Here is a 26,688-nt window from a genome sequence, read left to right on the forward strand (position 1 = left end):
GGAACGACACTTCTCAATGTAAGTCCATTCTTATCACTTCTCCTTCCCATTTTTGCATGGAGGCGCACGTCCCCCGTTATGGTACAACATCACGCGTCACACTTTTCAAAGGAGGATGGTTGTCTCCAGGCGGGATTAGACGCACTGTGACCGGTCTTTTGCGCCAGCGTTGACGTTGAAAGTGAGATGATGTTGTGTCTCACCCTCGCCAAACATCAGCGCGGCGGCTCATGGCAGCTCCCGTCGTTGACAGGCAGCCAAGCGGGCAGGCAGTCAGCCATTGTTTTGTAATGTGTTTCACTCTGCCAGCGCTGATCCTTGCTAAGGTACTTACCACGCCATTGTTGTCTAAGTATGCTATTTTCTGGCTGGGCACCTCCACTATAGAATAGGCTGCCCCCCCCCCACCCCCCCAATCCTCAAAAGAGAGGTTTGTTACAGTGAGTGTCATGCTAATCCCGCTGTGTGATATGTATATGTGTCAACACAGAAAGAGAGAGGGGGGGGGGGGGGGAGTCTGAGCTCGCGCAATAAATGTTGGGGAATGGCAAAAAAAAAAAATAAAGACAGATTGACAAATCCCATTCACCCCTTTGCTGTACTCCCTGACACCAAATTACAATTCATCACAATAAAACAAGCTACTGCTATAATCGGGCCACATTCTTTCATTTGTTTGTGTTTTTGCTATAAAACTATATACAAGGAATGAAGGCGCATATGGTAAAAAAAACCCCAGTGTTTCATCCGTTAAATCAACCTTAAAACGTACTTTTTCCTCTGTAGCCGTGTATAACATGGTACACTGATTTGCTAGCATCCATTATTAACATCCGGGCCATGTCTTTTTTCATGTTCCCGTAACACGGTCTCGCGATAAAACATAATGGTTGAAATGTGCCCCGTTTTCCACTTTTTTTTGAAGAGAGCGCCAGGAGAGTGCGTGGAGACAGGGGGGGAAAATATTTGGATTAAACAGTGTTAAACTAACATGTTATTTGAATTGACAGGTAAGATATGATTGCTTTTTATTGTCGAGTGTTACTGTTGTGTGGTCGTCATGAGCATGCCGAGATAAGTGCCGCAATGTCCGAGTTCTCAAACGCACCGCTTTTTGGCGACGTGACGTCACAACCACCAAACGCGATTTGGCCGGCTCAAACAACACATTTCAGTAAGTCGGATTTGTTCAAAAAGTCCTCAGTCAGAACAGCAACTGTGGCAAGTTGTCCGCGTCAACGTGTGAACTCATTTTTGTCTGATAAACTACCGCTGAAAAGTAACCCGACGCGATGGCCGCCGCTGTTGCTAATAGGCGCCGGAAGGTAGAATACAGTGCCAGCGTCATTAAGTTGGATTTTGGACTGCACTTTCGTTTCGCTTGGCCTCGTATGTCCGCATTTTATTTGGTAACCAAATAATTTGGTTGCCTAAGGTTGATTTTGAAGTTGGCCTTCTTACAGCATTGGCGGCGTGACACGTGTCATGAATTATTGTCGATGAGGTGCCTCGGTGCAGACCGAACACTAATAAATATTGATACAGTACAAGGTGAAAAAAGGGTGAGTTTTGTGCATGGGATTTTTTTTAGGTAGACATTTGCTTGTTTTGGGATATTTCTTACCGTACTGGATAAAAGTGGATGTTCTTTATTTTAGTGATCGAATAAATTAGATAAAACATTGATCACAGAAGTGAAAGCTACTGCCAAAAAAAAAAAAAGGAATGACTATCGATCGACACAGTGGTAGGAAATACATGTAGCTACATGTGTTGGCATTGTGGCCTGAATAGAATTTAAAAACAAAACTATAATGATTGTATGATTTGAAAAAAAAATGAATTTTCTCTCAGAGTCTGCATTTAACTCATGTTGTTGGGCAAATTGATGCAAGCTCTTGTATTTTCCAACTGCTGTGTGCATATTACTTTTACCCGTCCTGAAGGTGGAACAGAAAATCTTTAGGAGCATTACTAAGCCGAATATAGAAACATATTTGAACCCTGGTCCTCCACTAAGTAGATTATAAACATTTATTATAGCATGTCATCATAATATCCTGCACACTGCAAAACTTGCGGGCCAGTTTTTTCCTCCCTTTGCAGTCGAAGATGAGAGTTAATTCAGCAGCGGTATGGTAATGTGAAGGTCCCTATCAGTCCCGGCATCACACATACTAACAAGCTTAGGATAAGCCCAGCCTGGAATGGTATGAGGCTTGAGTTTCTGGAACCAGTGCGGGCGCTCTCTGCAGCCAAATCTCACTTCAGCAGAAACCGGTCGGGCAATTCCTCTGCTTAAAAAAAAAAAAAAAAAAATTAGTGCTAGTGCATGTATATTTTTTTTTGCAAGGATAGGAAGTTTGTACCTCGCCAGGAAAATTGCGCTGTATTTTGAAGAGGAAAAAAAAAAACATTTTACGGAAGGCAAAAATCGCCTTGAGGGAAGCTAATCAGCTGACGGCTCTGAAAAGCTTGTAATGTGTATTAGGAGATTTACCACGAGCGCCGAGTTAAAAGCCTGACAACATTGTTGACTCATTGAAAGATTCCAACATCTCAACTTTGCGCGCTGTTAACAAATGCACACACACGTTAAGATGGTGTACTCGGCACTTCTCCTCTCTCTGTAAATCGCAGTGGATCTGCCGTAAGCGTGTTATTATGCTCCGGCGCTCATCAGCACCATGTGATCCCGGGCAGGGCCTGCTACTGTGAGACAACATGCTAAATCCTGTTTGGGGGACTTGGCTGCTCTCAGCTGCAAAACTAATCTTACCAGCCTCCAAACCAAAACGCCACACCGCAGAGGTGTCCGTCCGAGAAGACGGCGACATCAGTGGACAGCTCCCTGAAGTTCATATATTTGCACCTGGGTGCATTTTCAAAACAAAGGATGCTTGTTATCTTCTAGCTAGGAGCGTAGCAATCATAAGAGCAATATATACTGTATATAAAATGAGACAGTAATACGTGGTTAGCGCGTGGGCTTCACAGTGCAGAGGTACTGGGTTCGATTTCAGCTCTGGCCTCCCTGTGTGGAGTTTGCATGTTCTCCCCGGGCCTGCGTGGGTTTTCTCTGGGTGCTCCGGTTTCCTCCCACATTCCAAAAACATGCGTGGCAGGCTGATTGAACACTCTAAATTGTCCCTAGTTGTCAGCGTGAGTGCGAATGGCTGTTCGTCTCTGTGTGCCCTGTGATTGGCTGGCAACCGATTCAGGGTGTCCCCCGCCTGCTGCCCGAAGACGGCTGGGATAGGCTCCAGCACCCCCCGCGACCCTACTGAGGATCAAGCGGCTCGGAAGATGAATGAATGAATGAATGAATAATACCCCCACGTGGCAAAGATAACGTTTTAGACCACCGCTCCAATAAGCAAAATCTGTGGACGGTCGAAAACAATGCAAAAAAAGCTTATTGTCCGAAAACCGTGATCATTGGCCACCAAATTTGTGCACATCTCTACTCATGCCCGCTGCAAACAAAATATTTGAACAATGGCCCCGATATTTTCAACTTTCAGCTTTTTTTAGACTCTCCCAAAATCTGTAAAATAGAAGTACTCCTTCGGCATGTTTTGATAGCATTTATGGCACTTAAAAAAAAACTTTTTAACATACAACTAACCCAAACACATTCAAACCTATAATGAGAGAGGGCAAGAGCGGTGGACAACACAAAAATATTGGACAGCACACTGCAACGGTAAATTTGATGCGCTTACACTGCTGTAAACAATCACTTTTTTTTTTTTACTCCAAACAAACTTATCATCGCACACTGTACATCGAAAATTATTCCCAAAGATGTACATTATAAAATGAATATACTATCTGTATTGTTTTAAAGCAGGATTACCCAAAAACGCATGTTTTTGTTCTTGGTTCTTCTTTTTTTTCGGATTTACGCCATTTTAGAGGAAATTGTGTCGCCCTCTAGTGGTCAAGAATATATTGCCCAAAAAGCCGCCCGAAAAATTGGCAAGATGGCGGGACCGTGAACGTACTATCCGCGATAGAGATGACAAAAACTTCTTTGTTGTCCTCCCTCAAAGCAACTTTTGTCTCTGCGTTTTCCTCTCAAAATGCTAATTTTCAGCATTACAGATTTGGCACTTGTAGCAGGTCTCGTTTAAAAAAAAAAAAAAAAAAAAAAGCCTAATGAATAGATACTGCGAGTGCGATCGAAATTATACGCTTGGAGCTGGTGCAGATGGAGAGAAAGCAGGTGAGAGAGATGTGAGGGACGTTCTGCTCTCATTACGAGAGCGGGCAGAGTGGAATTAGTCGGGAAAATAATGACAGGCCACACTATCTCATGTTAAAACAGCCCCTGTTTTCACTTCTCTCATTCATGGGCACGAGTAATTAGTTTGGGCCCTCAAACTGTCACCCTTTACTCCAGCAAAGGCTGATGTGATTTGAGGTGCAATTTAATCTTGCTTTAATGAAGAACTAATGGACGCATTGCAAATTACTCAACCCCCCTCCTCCCCTCCTGCCAAAAAAAAAAAAAACTGTGTTTGATTGAACAAGGGTTTGGGAGAGAGGGGGAAAAAAAAATCCATTTCCTGCTTTTGAAAAGATCAAGAGTTTCTTTGATAATGGTGAGAGCATCGCTGGCAGCTTGGCTGCATTGAGCCCGAAAGCTCTTTTAGCCCAATCGCGCAATTCATCGCAAAAGACGGCCGGCCACAATTAGTCACAAAGCAAGCCGGAGCGCTTCGGGAAAAAAAGCCTCTTGGTGCTGACGCCACCTTGTTACAAACAAGCCCTGGAGGTGTCATGCGGGAACAATAAGGCCTTGATCAATTACCCCATTTATTTAGGGGGTTGGGGGAGGGGGGGGGGTAACACTAATTTTCAATTACATCTCGAATGCATTCCCAATTGGAGAGTGGAATTCAGCACGTTGCGGGAGGAGAACAAACCGAGTCGTCGGCTCAATGCGCTTCTGATCTGTGGCTTGAATTAGCAGCAAATGACATGATGTCGATTTGCGCGCCGCGCTGGTGATTTGACGCCGCAAAGAAGGGACGACGTGAATAATGGATGCCGGATGATGTTTGCTCATTATTCCATTCGAATGGGGTCATTTCATCACATTTGGATTCATGCAGCACACGTCCGACGGAGGTGCCAGCCCATCGCAGCCAAAAATGCCAAATAGTCTTTTTTTTTTACCTAATTTGAGCAAATTCACAAAAAAAAACAACGCATGTTGTCTTGAAAAGAGAACATTTTGAACGAGCAAAGGAAGTGGCAAGATTGTTTCGAAGCGGTCTTGCCCACACGTACCTTCAGAGAGGAACAAAGTAACATTTATCCTGTAGATCAGGCATGTCCAAAGTCCGGCCCGGGGGCCAAATCCGGCCCGCGGTCGAATTTCATTCGGCCCTTGGCCCCTGTCATGAAATCAGTGCCATCTGGCCCGCAGGTTGGGCGCAATGGAACACGTGTTGCATTGACTGAGGTCTCGTAGACTGGTGAGTGATGTTTCATAGAGTACTGCTTCCCTCTAGTGGCTAAATGAGTAATAGCATTCACTAAATGAGTAATAGCATTTAGACACTAGAGGGCATCACTCACGAGTTAACAAGACATCACTCCGTGTTTATATTGACTGATATGTCATATTTCAAATTCCTGTTTCAAATGAACCAAAAGAAATTCTTAAGATTGTTGAAATTAAAATAAAAATGGAAATGTGAAACAGACTGGCTTACTAAAATTTGTTGAACAATATTGTTGTTCAATGTAAAGAATGTCAGCCATGGTCGGCCTCCCGACATTTTACCACATAAAATCTGGCCCCCTTGGCAAAAAGTTTGGACACCCCTGCTGTAGATTGTTAACAAATATTCGGTTCATAAAAATAAAATCATTTCATTTTGGAGGCCTTGTTGGTCTTTCTTTTTTTTTGTGTGTGTTTTTGAAGCTAGATAACACTTTGTCAACAACAGTGTGCAATGTACCTCAATATTTCCTTCAGCTGACAAACTCCAAATAGTGGCTATTTCCCACTCAAAAAATGCAACCCCCCCATTCCACCCCCTCGCCCTCCTCCATTATTAATTGTCCTGTGGCCTAAAGGTGACATGGTGCATACATGATGTCACTCATCCTCTCGTTCCGGATGATTGTACTTGACGCCGGAAATTACTGTAGAAGTCATTTTAGTGGCAACGGTCACTAACTGATTGTTAGGGTTGATTTCATCATTGCCACACACGGTCACGAACTGAGTCAGATTACTCCGCCGAGAAAAGTAACGCGGGATATTTGTCAATTCTCCCGTTTCAAACGTGGCGAATGGAGGCTGTCGAGACCACCGAACATCAGGGCCAAATATGAGTCCTGGAATCGGCATGTGAGAAGTGCGGCGGCGTTTCAGACAGGCGGGAACCGCGTGACTCTAACTGGAGCAAATGCAGCAAGCCTAATGGGAGTGAGCTTAACTTCACATAGCCTTGCCGCATATCTGATTACAGGGACCAGTAATTTTCTCTCCTCAATAAGGAAGAAATTGGATAGGATGAATGAAATTTGGCTGTCATATTGCAATGATGGTGCAGCCGGGGGAGATTATGTGTTTCACATAATCGTTCATCATTTCTCAACCAGTGTTCGGGCTTAGCATAATGGAATTTGTAAACTGGTTTAAATCTGAACGTGAGGACCGACTATCAGGCAGACGGTGTGGGTCTGGAGTAATGTCTTCAGACCAAGTGGAATATTTTCATCGCAGGATGACACGCACGCGCACACACGCTACACAAGAACACACTTGTGTCAAAGCCACTTGGCTCTTCAAAGTGGGGAATATGATCAAATGAGACTCGAAATGTGTGTACATGTGTGCTTTTGGCATTGGGATCAGCATTTTTGAGTCAGAAAATGGAGGCAAATCAATGAGTAAATACCAATGGCATGAACATGTTTGATAATACTTGATTTAAAAAAAAAATGTGCTCGTGACAATTGAAACAAAACCCACCGTTTTCTAATCAAAGTACCATTTAATGTGTATTTTGACATCGACTAGAATTGGAATTGAAAGAAAACACGGTGAAGTTACATTTAGCTATTATGTTGGATGCAAATGTCAGAAAACTGCCGATTGAAGTGAAGCCATGCCTGAATTTGAATGTTTTAGTTTTTAATTCAGGTTAGAAATGTGCTTATTTTCGCATACCCTAAAGGAAGGTCTTTTCAACATTTTAAAATCTTTTTTTTTCGAATTTCTAAAATGATTAGCTTCATTTATTATCAGTCTGTGATTCTTGATTAATCTCTCGTGTAGTGAGCAAAACGAATTTCCTTAAAATAGGAGAAGTGCATTGCCCCGTGTCGATGGATCTTGTCTGTGTCCGTTTGACCAATTTTAAGCGGATGTATAAAGACTATGTTGCTCTCTTTGTTCAGTGTCTCGGGGACAGAAAAAAAGCGGATTAGCATGACTTTACGGGACGCAACCAGCAGGAGGTAAACGATTGGCCACTAGGTGTCGCAGTGGTTGTTCGGGACTGATTAGCTTGCCCGACCGACGCTTACTTTGTGGTTGATTAGAACACTTAATAAAGAATTGCTGCTAGTGGTTGCGTCTTTTTATCGGAATCGTTTACATTTTTTTTAAATTCACCACTTCCTGGAGCTACCGTTCCCATTTGACGAGCTCCCGCACTCAGTAAGACAGCAACGTCGCACCGTACTTCCAATTCGGATGACAAAACGTGATTTAACAGACAATAAACACCTGCACGACAGAGTACGTCTTTGACAAGAGACCGACGGCCAGCAGAAAGGCAGACCCATTGAATCGGCAGAAGGGAATACGTGAATGATTCCGAGCACAGCCAATTAATGTTTCCCGCTGGATCGATATCGTCATTATGAACCTGATGTTTATTGAAGCGGTTATTGTCTTGATACAAAGTACACATAAAGTCACTGCAGCCAGTAACTGTTTTGTTGGTTGATGTAATATGACATGAAATGTATGCCAGCGCGTTTTAACAAACATTCAATAATCATATCATAAATGAATGACGTCAACCACATCCAAAATGATCTTTATCCAGATTTGTCTGCGTTCGTCTCGCTTTCCCTTCACGATTCCAGAGTGTTCTGGAAGAAGTTGACGTCAATGTTTAGTAATGTGACCGTACTTGCCTTCACAATAAGTGCATCCTCCATTCGAAGTCCACTCATCTGTCTTTGTTTTGAAGGTACCGACAGGAATTTGCACTTGGTTGTGACGTATCTGACAGAAACGTCTGGAAATGTCCAGAATGTAAACTCGCCGTATGGCATTGACAGTAGTGAAAAGTGCCAAAATCGCTCCATCTTCCATTATTATGGCAGAACGGAATGCTGTCTGACCCAAACACATGTTCAAAGAAAAAGAAATTTCTGTTATATAGTTACCTCGTAATTACCTAGTAATATTTATTATTATAATGTTACTTTTAGCAGTGTTTATTTGATTGATGCACACAAAATAGTTTTACAATTTCATTAGTTGATGTCAATAGTAACATTCAACGTACACCGATTTTTTTCAGAACTACATCGTTGAAATGAATGACGTAATTCACTCAAAAATTATCGACACTCTTCTCGCTGCGTCTCGATGATTCAGAGCGTTCTGGAAAATTGTAAGTCAATGTTTAACATTACAATCCGCGTGGCCTTCAAAATAAAGGATACTTCCGTTCATCTGCCTTACCACAGCCTGAAAGTCATTTCCGTAATCTTTTAGTTAGAAAGAACTAATAGGAAGTGGTCTTTATCAGTGACGGATTTTGACAGGGAAACGTCTGGAAGTGCCGAGAATGAGTTTGGACGAGTATAAAAACGGGAGGGACAGCCACCGTACACAAAATACGAGATCCTCACCGAGAAGCTCACCGAGAAGCTCACCGAGAAGCTCACCGAGAAGCTCACCGAGAAGCTCACCGAGAAGCTCACCGAGAAGCTCACCGAGAAGCTCACCGAGAAGCTCACCGAGAAGCTCACCGAGAAGCTCACCGAGAAGCTCACCGAGAAGCTCACCGAGAAGCTCACCGAGAAGCTCACCGAGAAGCTCACCGAGAAGCTCACAGTGCACTTGAAGTGTAAGTTGGTGCTTTCATTCTCTATAATTCAGACTTTTTACATCCTATTTAGTCACGCCGTCATATATTTTTATTGCATTATATTGAATGGCTTCTCATGTTGTTAGAATGTTTAACATCTTGTGATTTCTACACTGTAAAATAATAAAGTAGCCACAGAGGTTCGACATAGGCTCTTTGGCTCCATATGGTATTGTTTGATAATTTAACATAAGCTTACATTGGCATGATGTTTAATGTGCTGCTTGAATGTCGTTGCCCTCGCAGACAAACATCTTGACCGTCAGGCAAAGGAAATGGCGTCGGCGAAAGGCGTCGCCATCGGCATCGACCTGGGCACCACGTACTCCTGCGTGGGCGTTTTCCAGCACGGCAAGGTGGAGATCATCGCCAACGACCAGGGCAACAGAACCACGCCCAGCTACGTGGCGTTCACCGACACGGAGAGGCTCATCGGCGACGCCGCCAAGAACCAGGTGGCGTTGAACCCGAGCAACACGGTGTTTGACGCCAAGAGACTGATCGGAAGGAGGTTCGACGATCCGGTGGTGCAAGCGGACACCAAGCACTGGCCCTTCAAGGTGGTGGCCGACGGAGGCAAGGCCAAAATCCAAGTGCAGCACAAAGGGGAGGAGAAGGCCTTCTACCCAGAGGAGATCTCCTCCATGGTGCTGGTGAAAATGAAGGAGACGGCCGAAGCCTACCTGGGTCAACGGGTGTCCAGCGCCGTGGTAACGGTGCCCGCCTACTTTAACGACTCCCAGCGGCAGGCCACCAAGGACGCGGGCGTCATCGCCGGACTGAACATCCTCAGGATCATCAACGAGCCCACGGCGGCGGCCATCGCTTACGGTCTGGACAAAGGCCAGTCGGGAGAGCGCAACATCCTCATCTTCGACCTGGGCGGCGGCACCTTCGACGTGTCCGTCCTGACCATCGAGGGCGGCATCTTCGAGGTCAAAGCCACCGCCGGGGACACGCATCTGGGCGGAGAGGACTTTGACAACCGCATGGTGGAGCACTTTGTGGCCGAGTTCAAGAGGAAGCACAAGAAGGACATCGGCCAGAACAAGAGGGCCTTGAGGAGGCTGCGCACCGCCTGCGAGAGGGCCAAGCGGACGCTGTCCTCCAGCTCCCAGGCCAGCGTGGAGATCGACTCCCTCTTTGAGGGCCTGGACTTCTACACCGCCATCACCAGGGCTCGCTTCGAGGAGCTGTGCTCCGACCTGTTCAGGGCCACCCTGGAGCCGGTGGAGAAGGCCCTGAGGGACGCCAAGATGGACAAGGGCCAGATCCACGACGTGGTTCTCGTCGGCGGCTCCACGCGGATCCCCAGAATCCAGAAGCTCCTGGGGGACTTTTTCAACGGCAAAGAGCTGAATAAGAGCATCAACCCCGACGAGGCGGTGGCTTACGGCGCGGCCGTCCAGGCCGCCGTCCTCACGGGGGACACCTCGGCCAACGTCCAGGACCTGCTGCTGCTCGACGTGGCGCCGCTGTCGCTGGGCATCGAGACCGCCGGAGGAGTCATGACGCCGCTCGTCAAACGCAACACCACCATTCCCACCAAGCAAACGCAAATCTTCAGCACCTACGCCGACAACCAGCCCGGCGTCCTCGTCCGGGTCTTTGAGGGCGAGAGGGCCATGACCGTGGACAACAACCTCCTGGGAAAGTTCGAGCTGAGCGGAATCCCGCCGGCTCCGCGAGGCGTGCCGCAGATCGAGGTCACCTTCGACCTGGACGCCAACGGCATCTTGAACGTGTCGGCGGTGGACAAGAGCACCGGCAAGGAGAACAAAATCACCATAACCAACGACAAAGGCCGTCTGAGCAAGGAGGAGATCGACAAGATGGTGGACGACGCCCAAAAGTACAAAGCCGAGGACGACCTGCAGCGCGACAAGATCGCCGCCAAGAACGCTTTGGAGTCGTACGCCTTCCACGTGAAGAGCAGCGTCCAGGATGAGAAGGTGGCGGCCAAGTTGAGCGAGGAGGATCGCAAGACTCTGACGGACAAGTGTGACCAGACCCTCAGCTGGCTGGACAACAACCAGCTGGCTGACACGGACGAGTTCCAGCACAAGCGGAAGGAGCTGGAACGAGTGTGTCAGCCAATCATCGGCAAGCTGTATCAGGGGGCGGGGCCTGCGGGAAGCTGCGGGGCGCAGGCCAGGGCTGGCGCCCAGGGGCCCACCGTGGAAGAGGTGGACTGAGCGCCTCCGTCGCCTCTCGGACTCCAAGACAGTTTTAAAAATATATATATAGCTATTTTCAATGTTGAAACTCTTCATCTTGTCAACTCTTGTCATGTACAGAATGTGTTTTATCAATAAATTATATTTAAGCCTAAGCGTGTAAGTGTGATGTGGTAATTTTATTTCATTCATCTTCCGAACCGCTTCATCCTAACAAGGGTCGCGGGGGTGCTGGAGCCTATCCCAGCCGTCTCCGGGCAGTAGGCGGGGGACACCCCGAATTGGTAACCAGCCAGTCGTAGGGCACACAGAGACGAACAACCATGCACGGCCTCACTCACACCTAGGGACAATTTAGAGCGTCCAATCAGCCTGCCATTCATGTTTTTGGAATGTGGGAGGAAACCGGAGTACCCGGAAAAAACCCACGCAGGCCCGGGGAGAACAAGCAAACTCAACACAGGGAGGCCGGAGCTGGAATTGAACCCGGTACCCCTGCATTGTGAAGTCGACGTGCTAACCACTAGACTACCGGGCTGCCCTATAATTTTATTTTGTGAGCGGAAATGATTGCCTCGAAAAATAGGTTTTAACGTTGTAAGCCAATCACTGTCAAGCCAAAGACGACTAATTTGATTTTTCTGTTGTCCACTGTCAGTTCAATCAACATTTTCAGAAAATCAAATGACCCGGACATTTGATCGGACGTTCCTCATCGATACTGTACATTGTTCGCAGTTTGTTTTAAAATTCAAACGTTTTATATTGTGGGAAATAATCATCTGGGCGACAAGCATTGCTTGCCGGCTTTTTACGACAGTTTCTTACTATTGACGGCATAAACACACGAACGTCAGAAAACATGAGGTCAAAAGTTTTTCCCCCGATCGATTTGTAACGAAACACAACACGGATACATGGCAAGTATACGTTTATATTCCTCAGCAGGACGGGGGGGGGAAACGACATGTGACGTCACGAAATGTCTCGATGAGACGGCTAGGCTAACTATTAGCTTTAGTCACGTTTGCTTTCCCGAAGCTGTCCAACGCGAACGACTTGTTTGGGTTAAATTATTACTTTTTTTTGGTGCGTGTGCTGTAATTACGTCTTGGGAGTCTGTTTACACGCATTGACATCTCACCACTTGTCGTGATTTTTACCTGCTGCTGATGTCCTCAGGCCAGTTCCTTGGTGGCAGCGGGGCTTGCTTTGGCTGCAGCCGGATTTGCAGGCAAGTACCTGAAGTGAACTCTTGTCAAGTGTCATCGTTTGACCCTTGCCTGGTGTTCTCCGCTTCATCGCCCAGGTCGCTATGTCATGCAGGCCATGAAGCAGATGGAGCCTCAAGTCAAACAGGCCTTACAGAGCTTCCCGAAGAATGTGAGGCTCTCACGTATCTGGTTTTGCTACTTCCCTTTCCCTAAAGTGTGCAAGATGCAGATGGAAGCGATTGTCCTTACTTAAACCCGTCCTCGGCATCCTGTGTACTTAATGACCACCTGCAAGGTTGATTCATATTTGTAGGCTGCTGCTGTAGTACTCGTTGACATTTATGACTACAATTTGAGGACCAAATCGCGTTGTAACTGGGCTCCAGCTAATTAAATTTATGCTCTTTCTTGAAGGCCTTTGGAGGGGGTTACTATCGAGGTGGTTTTGAACCAAAAATGACAAAGAGAGAAGCCGCATTGGTTTTAGGAGTCAGGTATGTTTAGTCTTGGCTCACATCTGGTCTTGTTTTGCATGGGTTTTTTTTGTTTTTTTTAAACATGGCGAGATCCCCTAACTCGCATGTCTTTCAGTCCCACTGCCAGTTGGAATAAGATCAGAGAAGCCCACAGAAAACTGATGATCCTAAATCACCCAGACCGAGGTAGGTGGCAAGCTTAACTTGGGTTTCGCAGTCCGACATCAAAGGGCTTGACGAAATATTCTTGTGTTCTTGCAGGTGGCTCTCCCTACCTAGCGGCCAAGATTAACGAGGCCAAAGATCTAATTGAAGGCCAAACAAAGAAGTGACGAGCCTCAACGAAGCGGCTCCAAAGTGAAATCACATTGTTGCGTTTGATTTTTCAAATGAATCCCATTGTATATAGAGCCCTTTTGCCTTTTGTGGTTTTTTTACGCTGCGTATAGCACAAGATTCAAAAGGTTGCATTCATTCATGTTTTTGCTTTTAAGAGCACACAATTTGGTTCTAGATCTACATGAAAGATCAAGTTTATTTAAGAACTACCTGCATACAAAACATATTGCACATCAACCAACCAGAATGATCCTTTAGAAAAAAAAAAAAAAAAACACTGTTGTCGGCCCAACAGAATAACATGCGCTGTCATAACTCAGTAGTCCAAATTTGTCATGTGTCCTCTCACATACGTTTAGAGTCAAGGTGTTGTTTTTTTTTGGTGCATTTTTCTTTGTTTTTTTTAAATACTGTACATATTTAAAATAAATAAGCCTTCTTTTTGGGGAAACGGTCAATGAGTTTCCAGCCGAACAAAAATCAAGAAATTGGCTACATCGCTGTTTGAGCACACAAGGCAGTTTTTTCCAACTACAATTAACTCTCGACAGCAAAATGTTTCAGTGCAAAGGAAATGACTCGACGGGTTTGTTTTCCGGGTACGCTGTAACATTTCCTCATGAACAAAGTGGTTGCATATTGAAAAAGAGAAAGCAGCTATGCCAAACTCAACACATACACATTAAGAACAGTCATACCCGACTTGAAAAGATATGTCTCCGAATGACTTCTCGGGGTCTTGAGTGGTTGCGTTTGTCAGTTCACAGTGGCAAGAGAGCATTTGGGGCGTGGGGGGGGGGGGGGGGGGGCTCATCTGGTCCGACTGTGGCAGGCAAAGCACCAGCAAAGACGTGTGACAAGTTTTCAGATATTGTGCGATTCAGGCAACATGTTCAAACTATTTCTCAAGGCACGACAGCTGATCACGTCAACGTCAAGTACGCGGGCGGGGGGGGGGCTTCAAAACAAATCTGCCTGCGCCGTGGTATTGCTCACGCACGGCGGTAGAAAGTACAAACCAATTCAGATGCACAAAAATATCCAGAAAAACCTTTCCTGGCGGAGGCAGACGTTTACAAAAACCCTGCTAAGATGTTAGCAAAAAACCACGGCTGCATTCATAGCACGGTATGGGTAGGAGTTGCATTCCCTGACTACTTTTTTTTTCCAAATACTGCTTTCGCAGTCATTCTTGCGACTGAAAATGAACATTTACATAATCGTAGTGTGTGAGAGACTATCTTTGGCCAGCTTAGACAGGAAGAACCACTGAAAAAAAAAAAAAAAAGAAACTGTGTGGGGGAGTAGAACAAGAGTGTCAAGGTGTGGCGTAATTATACAGACCACTAAAAAATACGCACGGTTTTAAATTTCAAAGTTTAAAAAAAAAAAATTCATAATAATTCTTGCCGCGTTAAAAACAGATTCAAAGAAAAGCGTGAGATTTCAAACGATGCCAAACAAGATTCGAAAAGAGTGTTTTGGGGGTGTGGCTACGAGAGGCCGTTGACAACAGTTTTGGGGTCCGGCTCGCCTTCGTCCGAGACTTTGGCGGCCCCCTCCGCCGAGGGCCCGGCGGGCTCTTGGTTGGCAACGTTGTCGGAACCGTTGGAGGTTGTGGGAGGAGCCTCCGGGCTGCGCTCTGCTGCGGCATCCGCCTGACCCTGAACAAAACATGGAGGAAAAAAAATAAACTCCAAGAGCCCCCAAGCTTGCGCAACGATTTGCCGCCAATGAAAAAAGAAGACTAAAGTGCAGAAACCTCCTCCTCGTTCGCGGCGACGTCCTTGGTGGTCGGCATCTGTCTGCTCTGCGAGTCGGCCCTGGACATGAAGTCTGCCACCGTCACTGTGCACAGAGCAGAGGGGGGGGGGGGGGGGGGTTGAGGATTAAAATGTCTGAAATCAATCTGTCAAGTCTTAATTTTTTTTTCGTCATTTTGCTGCTGTTGCAATTTTGGACCCAGAAAACATTCGGAAGTTGGTCTTTCGGTTAAGGTGCAAATGGAATTGAGAAATTCTTGAAATTTAACTTGCAGGAATCCTGATGGAAAAAAAAAATTCTGTCTGAAGGATTCTTCCATTTTTTTAAATTTTTTTTTAACCATGCAGCCTAAAAGGTAAAAAAACAAGCGCATGCTTTTGGGACACACCACTTCAGTCTGTCAGAATAAAACGACAACATTATTAGTGAAGGTCTTAACATGACTGATGAGAATGCTGAAGAAAAGAAAAAAAAAAAAGCACTCCAACATTTTGGCAAACGCAAGCAGGAAAACGTACGCTGGTGGCTATCGGCAGTACAAACGCGTCACACAAAACCCACAAGCGGTGAGGGGCAACGCGAGCGCCGACACGAGCAGTCCCCCAATTACCTGGCTGCCGCTCTTCGGGCGGGCGAATACGACGTCGCCGACTACGGTTACGACGCTGCGGCTGAGCTTCGGCGTCATCTAAGGGTGGCGAGAGGGACTGCAGGCTAAAACATGGCAACCGGCCTGCGCATTGGCCTAGCTCGCGGCCGCTTCATTTCAACGGATGCCATAAGCTCACTTGATTTGGCAACATTTGTTTTACAGAAAAACCAAAGTGCCGTAAAAAAAAAAAAAAAAGGGGGAGCAATCGAACAGCAGGTAAAGAGCAAAAGTGCTCATTGGGTACCGAATGATTCCATACCGATTCCGTTTTCGCTCACGGAAGCGTTGTCCGATTCGCTCATGCCATCCATCATGGTGGCGTCCTCATCCGTCCTGCGTCGGCGAGATCGCCGCTGTGCGCGAGGGGCCACCAAGTTGGACTCGCTCGCATCGGTGTCGGCGGTCTGGTCCGTCTCGGTGTTGGTCTCCGCGTTGTCACCGCGAGGGCCTGCCGCAAAGTCACGTGTTCCATCCTGGATTTCTTTTGACTTCCGACGGGCGTTTTTACCTGCGCCGCCACCGCCGCTGCTGCTGCCCGCGCCTCCTCTTCCTCCTCGCCCTCCCCGTCCTCTGCCCGGTCCGGGCCTCCTGCGACCGTCCCTCTGCGGACGTGGACCTCGATCCCTCTCCCTGCAAGTTGGTCAGCAATGTACCCATTCATCCACATCTTACATGTCATCAAAACAAATTGGGTTTGGGAGTTTTGAAGTGGTTTGGGAGTCATCGGAAAGCCACGGTAAACTTTCGTAAAAAATAAATAAAATAAAAGACTCCAAAGCCTGAATCGAAGCAAAGTGGAAGAGCACGACTCGCCTCATTTGCTCCTCGGCAGCCTGCGACCAGTCGCCGACTTCATCGCGACGCTCCGAGTCGGTCTCGGATGCATTGGAGTGCTCCGAGTTGGTGCCTGGCAGAAGCACAAGGTTGCACTGAGTCGTGCGCAAATTACGCCGAGCAGAGAGGAAATGGACGACTGTAGCTCTGCGGGCTCATTTCATCCACACACCACCAATCATCGGCAAACAGAAATCCTGGAATACTTGGGGGGGGGGGGGGGTGCAGACACGAGAGTCTTTGCTAGCATGCCTCCGCGCAGGGGTGCCCAATATGTCGATCGCAATCGACCGCTAACGTCTTATTGATTTGACTGGATCGATTTTTGTGTTGCTGCTCACTGAACCCCAAAAAAAGGTTTGGCACGCCTGTTTTAGAGAATTAAAAAAAACAAATAAAAAAAACAATCGTGAACGTGGTCAATGGGAGCCCGCAGGCGATAGTGTGGCAACAGTTGGGGCGTGCCTACCGTATCCGGTACTGTATCCGTGGCCTCTGCGCCCACGACCTCGACTGTTGTAGGAGCGCCCGACGTGCGACGAGGACGACGAGGCGTTGGCGCCGCCGTCTGCGTTATATCCTCCCCCTCCCCCTGCTCCTCCTCCTCCCCCTCCGCGCTCGCTCCTCTCCTCGGGTCGGTGGCCCTGCGTGAGCTGCCGCAGCTGTTCGTCAATCTGCATGCGCTCCAGACGAAGTTGTTCCACCTCCTGCTCGGAAGAAGCAAAAAGTGCATTTTCACAGTTCTAATTTCTCCCCGATTGACGGTGTGGTTCTAACCGACGCATTCGGCTGGTCGCGTCAAATGCGGAATTCAATTTTAAAAAATGGTTTCGCTGAAAGAATCCGAAAGAACGAGATCCCGGATACAAGCGGCTGAAATGAGTTTTCTCCGCAGGGTGTCCGGGCTCTCCCTTAGAGATAAGGTGAGAAGCTCGGTCATCCGGAAGGGGCTCCGAGTCGAGCCGCTTCTCCTCCACATCGAGAGGAGCCAGATGAGGTGGCTTGGGCATCTGATTCGGATGCCTCCTGAGCCCCTCCCTGGTGAGGTGTTCCGGGCATGTCCCACCGGGAGGAGACCCCGAGGAAGACCCAGGACACGCTGGAGAGACTATGTCACCCAGCTGGCCTGGGAACGCCTCGGGATCCCCCGGGGAGAGCTGGAAGAAGTAGCTAGGGAGAGGCAAGTCTGGGCTTCCCTGCTAAAGCTGTTGCCCCCGCGACCCGGCCCCGGATAAGCGGTAGAAGATGGATGGATGGATGGATGGATGAAAGAATCCGGTAAAATGAGATGAATGTCGCCGTTGGAACTGTGTAAGCAAGGGAAATCCAGGACACACACACACTCACACACACACATTCAAGCAGGCCCTTACATTGAGGTAGGAGATGTGGTACTCCAGCAAGACCTGGACATTCCCAATGCTCTCCTTCGTGCCGACAAAGGTAAAGGGGACCATTCCCTGTGTCAACAAAACCAAACGAGCACGACGTGCAGGTCAGTATATGTCAGGCAATGCCACCAAATGACAACTGCTCAGTGAGGAGGCAAAGAAAAAAAAAAAAAAAGGAAATAAACAACAAGAACGCGGCTCACTTCTTGTCGCGGTTGCTTGTTGTCATTGTCTCCTTCGATCCTGACCCGCACCACTCCGGACTTGTCCACGATCTCCTGAATGACTTTTCCATTCTTACCGATGACTTTGCCTAAGGGCGGACAACAAGTGGGCCGATTGCAGATTTTCCGCTTTGAGAATTTTTTTTTTTCCAGTAACCGTCATTGCCGCCAAAAAGACAGACACATTTTTTTTTTAAAAAAGGAGGCGAGGGGGGTGAGCTCAACATCCATTTCCAAGGATGCGTACATACCAACAAGGTTTCTTGGTACCTGGACAGAATCCTCCAGAAACTCCAGGTAGTTCCTTGCCTTTTTCACTGCTTCGGCCGTCTGGAAAACCAAAACAGGAGAGCTTTTTTTTTTTTTTTTTTTTGCACAAACGAACAAGGAAAATGTCAAAACATTCAGGTGGACAAAAGCGGCCGAGACGGCGCGACTTTGACGATCAACTTGTAGAAGACCTTCTGGACCAATTGCCAAAACAAGTTTGCGTCACAGGATGGCCCGATTCCACTCCGTAAAATATGAATATAATAATAATAATAATAAATACATTTTATTTATAAGCACCCAAGGACACTTTACAATAACAAAAAACACAAAACGTTATGGGTTGAGCAGCGGCAGCCAAAACGCGCCAGCGTCCACTCAACCCGGAAGTCACAACCATTTGCCAATCCTTTTCAATCTCGATTCAACCAAAGACAAAAACAAATTATCGGACGCGCACGATATTGGAAAATCGTGCGAGATACAATTTGGGTGTTGAATACACCCAAATATAACCACTGGTAGTCCAGTGGTTAGCACGTCAACCTCACAGTGGTTCAATTCCAGCTCCAGCCTCCCAGTGTGGAGTTTGCATGTTCTCCCCGGGCCTGCGTGGGTTTTCTCCGGGTACTCCGGTTTCCTCCCACATTCCAAAAACATGCATGGTAGGCTGATTGAACACTCTAAATTGTCCCTAGGTGTGAATGTGAGCGTGGTTGGTTGTTCGTCTCTGTGTGCCCTGCGATTGGCTGGCAACTGATTCAGGGTGTCCCCCGCCTACTGCCCGGAGACAGCTGGGATAGGCTCCAGCACCCCCCGCGACCCTAGTGAGGATCAAGCGGTTTAGAAAATGGATGGATGGATGGATGGAATGAATACAACGAGATCGACAACATGTTCCTAAAGAAATTACATTTTTATCATCGGATGAACCCCCCCTCCTGCCCCCCCCCCCAAAAAAAGCAATGTAGCTCATGCTCGTATCCATGCCAGCCCCCGACTTTTTGAAAAGAACACTACCTCTCCATAAATTCTGAAGGTACCGGTCTCCTCGTCCAAATCGATGGCGGTGACCCCCGGCACTTTCCGCGCTTGCTGAATGTTGCTGCCGTGACTGCCGATGGCCAGCCCCATCAAATCGGGCCTCACCGTGAACTCTTCCTGGAAAGACGACACCAGGTGCCGGGAGTTCTACACAAAACAAAAAAAGCAAAATGAGCGAGGTGGATCCAAGCGTTGAAATCCTCCCAGCCTTCTCCAATCGCCGCCGCCAAGAGTTGGCAATGGCCCGGCGGCTGACCTCGAGGTGTTTTGTGGCTTCCTGGTTGCGGGACATGAGCATCAGCTTGGTTCGGAGGCTGCGGAGGTGCATGTCACTCAGCAAAGACACGCGCTTCACCGTTGACTCGGTGGTGGACTAGAATGAGAGGACGAAAAAAATAAAAAAATAAAAATAATGATCAAGATTAATGTAAGCCTAAGCGGTGTTCGTGTGGGTGCGACGTGGGAATTGCAGACGTGGTATGAAGAAAGTTCATTACCACAATGACCAACTGGCTGGTCTCGGCACAGTAGGAGACTTGACAGGCTCCCACAGCTTTCTTGAAGTCTTTATGCGCATTCTCGGTCTGACACCTGGAACGGATCAGCACGGGCAGAACTTAAGTTGCTCAGTTCTCAATTCGAGAAGAAAACAATCGGCGCACCTCAATTGCCAAACGACTTCACGTACACATTTGCACTTTATTTTGCTGACAAATAAATCAATAAATAATGTCCATTGATCCAAAAGGAACGTGCATCATTTTAGTGTTCCAAAGAATTTGATTAGCCTCCATATGACATGAAACATTGTCTTATTTTGTACCCCTTGGAAAAATATGCAATCGATTGAATAATCGCGATCTCAAAGATCACCAAAAAGTTTGCGCCTCAGTATTTTTGCACAACTTTGAATTAGGTTGTCATGCTCAAGATGCGGCGGCCTGGTAGTCCAGTGCTTGGCACGTTGGCTTCACAGTGCAGAGGTACCGGGTTCGATTCCAGCTCCGGCCTCCCTGTGTGGTGTTTGCATGTTCTCCCCGGGCCTGCGTGGCTTTTGTCCGGGTGCTCCGGTTTCCTCCCACGTTCCAAAAACATGTGTGGCAGGCTGATTGGACGCTCTAAATTGTCCCTAGGTGTGAATGTGAGCGTGGATGGTTGTTTGTCTCTGTGTGCCCTGCGATTGGCTGGCAACTAATTCAGGGTGTCCCCCGCCTACTGCCCGAAGACGGCTGGGATAGGCTCCAGCACCCCCGCGACCCTGGTGAGGATTAAGCGGTTCGGAAAATGGATGGATGGATGGATGCTCAAGATGCGCCCTTAAAATGGACCCGTTTTCAGGTTAGCAACAGACGCTAACAGCTTTCAAACACAATACCAGGGTTGAGCGTATAAGCGTGCAAGTGTTCATTTGTTCCGAAGACATTTTGTCAAATGCTTTCCTGTGGTACTCACGCTTCTTGCAGATCTTGCGGGATGGCGATGGTGCACTTGTGAAAGTAATTACTGGTGATTGCCTTGTTGGTGTTGACCGGGCGCAAGCGCTCAAATGTCACAATCTCGTTGTAGACGGCATCACAGGCCGCATACTCGATGACAAAGAACTGGGTGGGCGGGGGCATACAAGATCAGTGAGCAAAAAAAAAAACCAAATGATGACTATTTTAGTTAGTCGATCACGATGACAGTTTTTGGGCGACGATACAAAGTGGGCGTAGTTCACCAAGACATGGGGCGTGCGGTCAAGCAAAACTCACATCTCCTTTCGTCATGCAGACTTTAGCAAGCCACCAACCACAAGGTTCCACATCATTGGCCCTGGAAAGGATCTGCCCAGATCATAAGACATGAAGATGAAGACACTACCAGACAGTAAACGCAAGAAGAAAGCTAGTACATCGAAGTGACTGGTCCATACCTCCACTTCCTCACCCTCTCTAATCTCCTTCTTGGCGTCAGCAGGAGGTGGCATCCGGACATCGCTGAAGGGCACCTGGCGTTCTGGTTGCCAACTGAAAAAACAAACAAACAATGGCATCGCTTCCAAAAAAAATGCGCAGCGCATACAGACAGCCGCCGGAAATCACAAACTCACTTGTTCTCAAAGGCAATGGTGAGAGAATCATTGTGGATGTCTCTGACTAAGCCCTGTCAAAATACAAACACGCGTGAATGCATTACTTGACCAGAACAACATTTTAAAAAGTGGGTCAAAAAGAACAAAATATTATGACCAAATATACAAAAAATTGAAATATGAGCCCCATTTTTGTCAACTACTCTGCTCATTGAATACGTGAACGGGAGGTCAGCAATCCCCTTTCTCGTAACATGACTTTTTTTTAGTGACACGGAATGAAAACGATCCAAATCGAATTACTCAGTCATGATCGGTTGGAGCAGAACGAGGAGGGGTTGCCACGAAAGCGGGGCGGCAGACGGCAATTTTACTCTGGTCGCTCGTCTCGAAATAGCATTGAGAGGGTTTCGGTATCAGGGGCCACGGTCCACTCTTCCGTCAGCTGCTCATGACTGACAAGGAGCAACTGGCTAACACGCACATACACACACACACACACACACAAAATAGCTTCGACGTTCTTCAGGAAAAAAAGTGGCTGCGCGGCTCTAGAGCTTCACATTACCGTGGTTCCAAGTTCACAATTAGACTTTGACGAACCTTTAGCGCGAATTGAGGATAACGGATGCCGCTTCCGTTAGCACCAAATATCACCGTAATACACGAAGCACGCCCAAACTCCTCTGTGACTTCATTCTTTGACGTCAGCGGCTCCAGTCGGCTAACTCAAAACACGGTTCAGCAGCTTCCTTGCAAAAAAAATGTCACCCACGAGAAATAAAGGCGAGGTTGTCGACCATCATTATGTTTCTCGGGCGCTGTAACCCAAAAAATAAGATGCCGAAGAAGTGACGAAGATTCGGCGGCAGCGCTAGCTTAACTAGCTAGTTGTAGCTAGCGAAGCTAATGCCGGTCACTAGCAAACATTGAGTGGTACAACTTGTTGCCCGAAAAAAATCCGCCCTCGAAGTGCCAGCTAACATGCTGCAACGCGGGACACTATGATATAGCAATCGCATAATAATAAGCCGACATTTACCTTGTAAAAAGCCCCGTTGGAGCCGCGAACCTCCACCTCCAGTTCTTCCATATTGGACACGCAAAGGATGCTGGGATGATAGGTGCTCCTTAAAGCACCAACACATCATATTTTTTTAAAAAAACAACAACAAATAACTGGGACAAGAAATTATTATTTCACCACGATGAAATTCCGATTCAAGGAAATAAATCGCAGATTTCCAAACCGATCGTATCACGCAAAAGCTAAGCTTTGTGAAAGGACACAACTGCAACTTGTGACAAAAGTAGGACAAGTGAGCGAAGACCTCCGTGCCTTTAATAATACACTCGAAAATTATTGAACGGGAGTTGAATAATATTTGATGTCGACTGTTGCCAGAATGCGGTTTTTAAGGGCAGGAGTCTCAAGTTGTGGCCCGTGGGCAGTTGGTGGCCTGCAGGATGAACGTTAGCAAGTGCCCCTATTCAGCCAGTTTTAGATGTCTCGTCCCGTCAGCACATCTGATTCAATTCACCAGCTTATCGGCAAACTCTGCAGGAGCCTGATAATGATTGTGGCCATTTGAAAATAGGTATGTTGGAGGAGGGAGATTTTAGGCTGGTCTCGACACAACATATTTGCCACGAATCATTCTTGGAGCTGACGGCTGAAACGAGTCTTTTAAAGAAGGCGATGGAAAGGGAATGGCGAACATGAAGCGTGACATATAGACAGATAGATGGACAGAAAGACAGAGGGATAGATTCAGACTGCGTATCTGACGATCCAAATGTTTGTCTTCCAATTTGACTTACCGTACTGTGTGACTGTTTGTGGCGGTCACCATGGCAACGTAACACTCCAGCACCTCATACAGTCTCTTTACTATTTTTCAAATTTTACATCGCCATTCCCAGTTTTTCTGGTGAGAGGACTCGCCGACCACAAATTTGTCCTTGATGTTGTGTCTTTTCCGCAACATTAATTTTGATTCGTTGTTTGACTGCGTTTACTGTTTTTTTTTTTTTAAGTTCTAATGTTATTTGATGCATTGTTCTGCTGTTAGTTCATATTTTGCTGAGGGGGTTTTCTAACACGTTGATGGAGGTTGTGCTCGACCTTTGTTTTCTCTAATGTACAGCAGTTGTGTTTGTGTGTTGATGTTTTCTTCTCTGTATCCATTTTGGTTTAGCTCTACGGACGGGTCCGACTCGTCTGTCTCTTGACCATATTGTGCTCAACGGGAAAAGGAACCCATAACCTCCTCTGTTGTCAATACGGGTTAGATGCACCAATATCCAGTGGAGCAGCAGTATCCAAACATTAGCCCCACCATGAGGTCATTGCATGTATTGTATGGAAACACGCAGACAGGCGCACACACCCCATCTTGACAATTTTTTTTGTAGAATTTATTGATAAAACACATTCCGTACATTACAAGATGAAGAGTTTCAACATTGAAAATAGGTATATATATTATATATTTTTAAAACTGTCTTGGAGTCCGAGAGGCGACCGAGGCGCTCAGTCCACCTCTTCAACGGTGGGCCCCTGGGCGCCAGCCCTGGCCTGCGCCCCGCAGCTTCCCGCAGGCCCCGCCCCCTGATACAGCTTGCCGATGATTGGCTGACACACTCGTTCCAGCTCCTTCCGCTTGTGCTGGAACTCGTCCGTGTCAGCCAGCTGGTTGTTGTCCAGCCAGCTGAGGGTCTGGTCACACTTGTCCGTCAGAGTCTTGCGATCCTCCTCGCTCAACTTGGCCGCCACCTTCTCATCCTGGACGCTGCTCTTCACGTGGAAGGCGTACGACTCCAAAGCGTTCTTGGCGGCGATCTTGTCGCGCTGCAGGTCGTCCTCGGCTTTGTACTTTTGGGCGTCGTCCACCATCTTGTCGATCTCCTCCTTGCTCAGACGGCCTTTGTCGTTGGTTATGGTGATTTTGTTCTCCTTGCCGGTGCTCTTGTCCACCGCCGACACGTTCAAGATGCCGTTGGCGTCCAGGTCGAAGGTGACCTCGATCTGCGGCACGCCTCGCGGAGCCGGCGGGATTCCGCTCAGCTCGAACTTTCCCAGGAGGTTGTTGTCCACGGTCATGGCCCTCTCGCCCTCAAAGACCCGGACGAGGACGCCGGGCTGGTTGTCGGCGTAGGTGCTGAAGATTTGCGTTTGCTTGGTGGGAATGGTGGTGTTGCGTTTGACGAGCGGCGTCATGACTCCTCCGGCGGTCTCGATGCCCAGCGACAGCGGCGCCACGTCGAGCAGCAGCAGGTCCTGGACGTTGGCCGAGGTGTCCCCCGTGAGGACGGCGGCCTGGACGGCCGCGCCGTAAGCCACCGCCTCGTCGGGGTTGATGCTCTTATTCAGCTCTTTGCCGTTGAAAAAGTCCCCCAGGAGCTTCTGGATTCTGGGGATCCGCGTGGAGCCGCCGACGAGAACCACGTCGTGGATCTGGCCCTTGTCCATCTTGGCGTCCCTCAGGGCCTTCTCCACCGGCTCCAGAGTGGCCCTGAACAGGTCGGAGCACAGCTCCTCGAAGCGAGCCCTGGTGATGGCGGTGTAGAAGTCCAGGCCCTCAAAGAGGGAGTCGATCTCCACGCTGGCCTGGGAGCTGGAGGACAGCGTCCGCTTGGCCCTCTCGCAGGCGGTGCGCAGCCTCCTCAAGGCCCTCTTGTTCTGGCCGATGTCCTTCTTGTGCTTCCTCTTGAACTCGGCCACAAAGTGCTCCACCATGCGGTTGTCAAAGTCCTCTCCGCCCAGATGCGTGTCCCCGGCGGTGGCTTTGACCTCGAAGATGCCGCCCTCGATGGTCAGGACGGACACGTCGAAGGTGCCGCCGCCCAGGTCGAAGATGAGGATGTTGCGCTCTCCCGACTGGCCTTTGTCCAGACCGTAAGCGATGGCCGCCGCCGTGGGCTCGTTGATGATCCTGAGGATGTTCAGTCCGGCGATGACGCCCGCGTCCTTGGTGGCCTGCCGCTGGGAGTCGTTAAAGTAGGCGGGGACCGTTACCACGGCGCTGGACACCCGTTGACCCAGGTAGGCTTCGGCCGTCTCCTTCATTTTCACCAGCACCATGGAGGAGATCTCCTCTGGGTAGAAGGCCTTCTCCTCCCCTTTGTGCTGCACTTGGATTTTGGCCTTGCCTCCGTCGGCCACCACCTTGAAGGGCCAGTGCTTGGTGTCCGCTTGCACCACCGGATCGTCGAACCTCCTTCCGATCAGTCTCTTGGCGTCAAACACCGTGTTGCTCGGGTTCAACGCCACCTGGTTCTTGGCGGCGTCGCCGATGAGCCTCTCCGTGTCGGTGAACGCCACGTAGCTGGGCGTGGTTCTGTTGCCCTGGTCGTTGGCGATGATCTCCACTTTGCCGTGCTGGAAAACGCCCACGCAGGAGTACGTGGTGCCCAGGTCGATGCCGATGGCGACGCCTTTCGCTGACGCCATTTCCTTTGCCTGACGGTCAAGATGTTTGTCTGCGAGGGAAACGACATTCAAGCAGCACATTAAACATCATGCCAATGTAAGCTTATGTTAAATTATCAAACAATACCATATGGAGCCAAAGAGCCTATGTCGAACCTCTGTGGCTACTTTATTATTTTACAGTGTAGCAATCACAAGATGTTAAACATTCTAACAACATGAGAAGCCATTCAATATAATGCAATAAAAATATATGGCGGAGTGACAAAATAGGATGTAAAAAGTCTGAATTATAGAGAATGAAAGCACCAACTTACACTTCAAGTGCACTGTGAGCTTCTTGGTGAGCTTCTCGGTGAGCTTCTCGGTGAGCTTCTCGGTGAGCTTCTCGGTGAGCTTCTCGGTGAGCTTCTCGGTGAGCTTCTCGGTGAGCTTCTCGTATTTTGTGTACGGTGGCTGTCCCTCCCGTTTTTATACTCGTCCAAACTCATTCTCGGCACTTCCAGACGTTTCTGTCAAATTCCGTCACTGATAAAGACCACTTCCTATTAGTTCTTTCTAACTAAAAGATTACGGAAATGACTTTCAGGCTGTGGTAAGGCAGATGAACGGAAGCATCCTTTATTTTGAAGGCCAACCCGGATTGTAATGTTAAACATT

The 26,688-nt window shown here is 48.0% G+C and overlaps 3 protein-coding genes and 1 pseudogene across 8 annotated transcripts; 2 read left to right on the forward strand and 2 right to left on the reverse strand.

Annotated features, from left to right (window-relative positions):
- Positions 1 to 9,397: 9,397 nt before the first annotated feature.
- Positions 9,398 to 11,469, forward strand: LOC127605790 (heat shock 70 kDa protein 1-like). Its single transcript, XM_052073575.1, has one exon. The coding sequence runs from the start codon at positions 9,413 to 9,415 to the stop codon at positions 11,330 to 11,332; it is 1,920 nt and encodes a 639-aa protein (XP_051929535.1). The 5' UTR covers positions 9,398 to 9,412; the 3' UTR covers positions 11,333 to 11,469.
- A 1,154-nt stretch (positions 11,470 to 12,623) lies between these two features.
- Positions 12,624 to 13,414, forward strand: LOC127605835 (mitochondrial import inner membrane translocase subunit TIM14-like). The gene is made up of 4 exons (XM_052073648.1): positions 12,624 to 12,697; positions 12,943 to 13,022; positions 13,120 to 13,190; positions 13,266 to 13,414. Exons 1-4 carry the CDS (start codon positions 12,635 to 12,637, stop codon positions 13,334 to 13,336), a joined length of 285 nt encoding a protein of 94 aa, XP_051929608.1. The 5' UTR covers positions 12,624 to 12,634; the 3' UTR covers positions 13,337 to 13,414.
- Positions 13,415 to 13,733: 319 nt separating this feature from the next.
- On the reverse strand, positions 13,734 to 22,721 carry LOC127605787 (RNA-binding protein FXR1-like). 6 transcript variants are annotated; one of them, XM_052073566.1, is made up of 18 exons: positions 22,639 to 22,721; positions 21,615 to 21,667; positions 21,438 to 21,531; positions 21,277 to 21,348; positions 20,975 to 21,123; positions 20,020 to 20,113; positions 19,779 to 19,895; positions 19,499 to 19,669; positions 18,460 to 18,538; positions 18,188 to 18,297; positions 17,967 to 18,053; positions 17,063 to 17,300; positions 16,569 to 16,666; positions 16,280 to 16,385; positions 16,019 to 16,207; positions 15,718 to 15,795; positions 15,106 to 15,191; positions 13,734 to 15,007 (listed from the first exon to the last, which is right to left on the reverse strand). In XM_052073566.1, exons 1-18 carry the CDS (start codon positions 22,687 to 22,689, stop codon positions 14,837 to 14,839), a joined length of 2,043 nt encoding a protein of 680 aa, XP_051929526.1. In that variant the 5' UTR covers positions 22,690 to 22,721; the 3' UTR covers positions 13,734 to 14,836. The 6 variants fall into 6 exon arrangements, with proteins under 6 accessions (XP_051929526.1, XP_051929525.1, XP_051929524.1 ...); XM_052073565.1 differs by having other exon boundaries at positions 17,967 to 18,059; XM_052073564.1 differs by having other exon boundaries at positions 17,967 to 18,062.
- A 1,381-nt stretch (positions 22,722 to 24,102) lies between these two features.
- LOC127605784 (heat shock 70 kDa protein 1-like) lies at positions 24,103 to 26,519 on the reverse strand (annotated as a pseudogene).
- Between the last annotated feature and the right edge of the window lie 169 nt (positions 26,520 to 26,688).

This window comes from Hippocampus zosterae, chromosome 8, assembly GCF_025434085.1.
Source record: "Hippocampus zosterae strain Florida chromosome 8, ASM2543408v3, whole genome shotgun sequence".
Lineage (NCBI taxonomy): Eukaryota > Metazoa > Chordata > Actinopteri > Syngnathiformes > Syngnathidae > Hippocampus > Hippocampus zosterae.

Coding starts and splice junctions, on each gene's coding strand:
- LOC127605787 (XM_052073568.1), bottom strand. CDS start 22,689: ATGGAAGAACTGGAGGTGGAGGTTCGCGGCTCCAACGGGGCTTTTTAC. Junction 21,349..21,437: donor GAGAGGGTGAGGAAGTGGAG/GTATGGACCAGT, acceptor TGATCTGGGCAG/ATCCTTTCCAGGGCCAATGA. Junction 15,008..15,105: donor TCGCCGCGAACGAGGAGGAG/GTTTCTGCACTT, acceptor TGTTTTGTTCAG/GGTCAGGCGGATGCCGCAGC.
- LOC127605790 (XM_052073575.1), top strand. CDS start 9,413: ATGGCGTCGGCGAAAGGCGTCGCCATCGGCATCGACCTGGGCACCACG.
- LOC127605835 (XM_052073648.1), top strand. CDS start 12,635: ATGCAGGCCATGAAGCAGATGGAGCCTCAAGTCAAACAGGCCTTACAG. Junction 13,023..13,119: donor GCATTGGTTTTAGGAGTCAG/GTATGTTTAGTC, acceptor CATGTCTTTCAG/TCCCACTGCCAGTTGGAATA. Junction 13,191..13,265: donor CCTAAATCACCCAGACCGAG/GTAGGTGGCAAG, acceptor GTGTTCTTGCAG/GTGGCTCTCCCTACCTAGCG.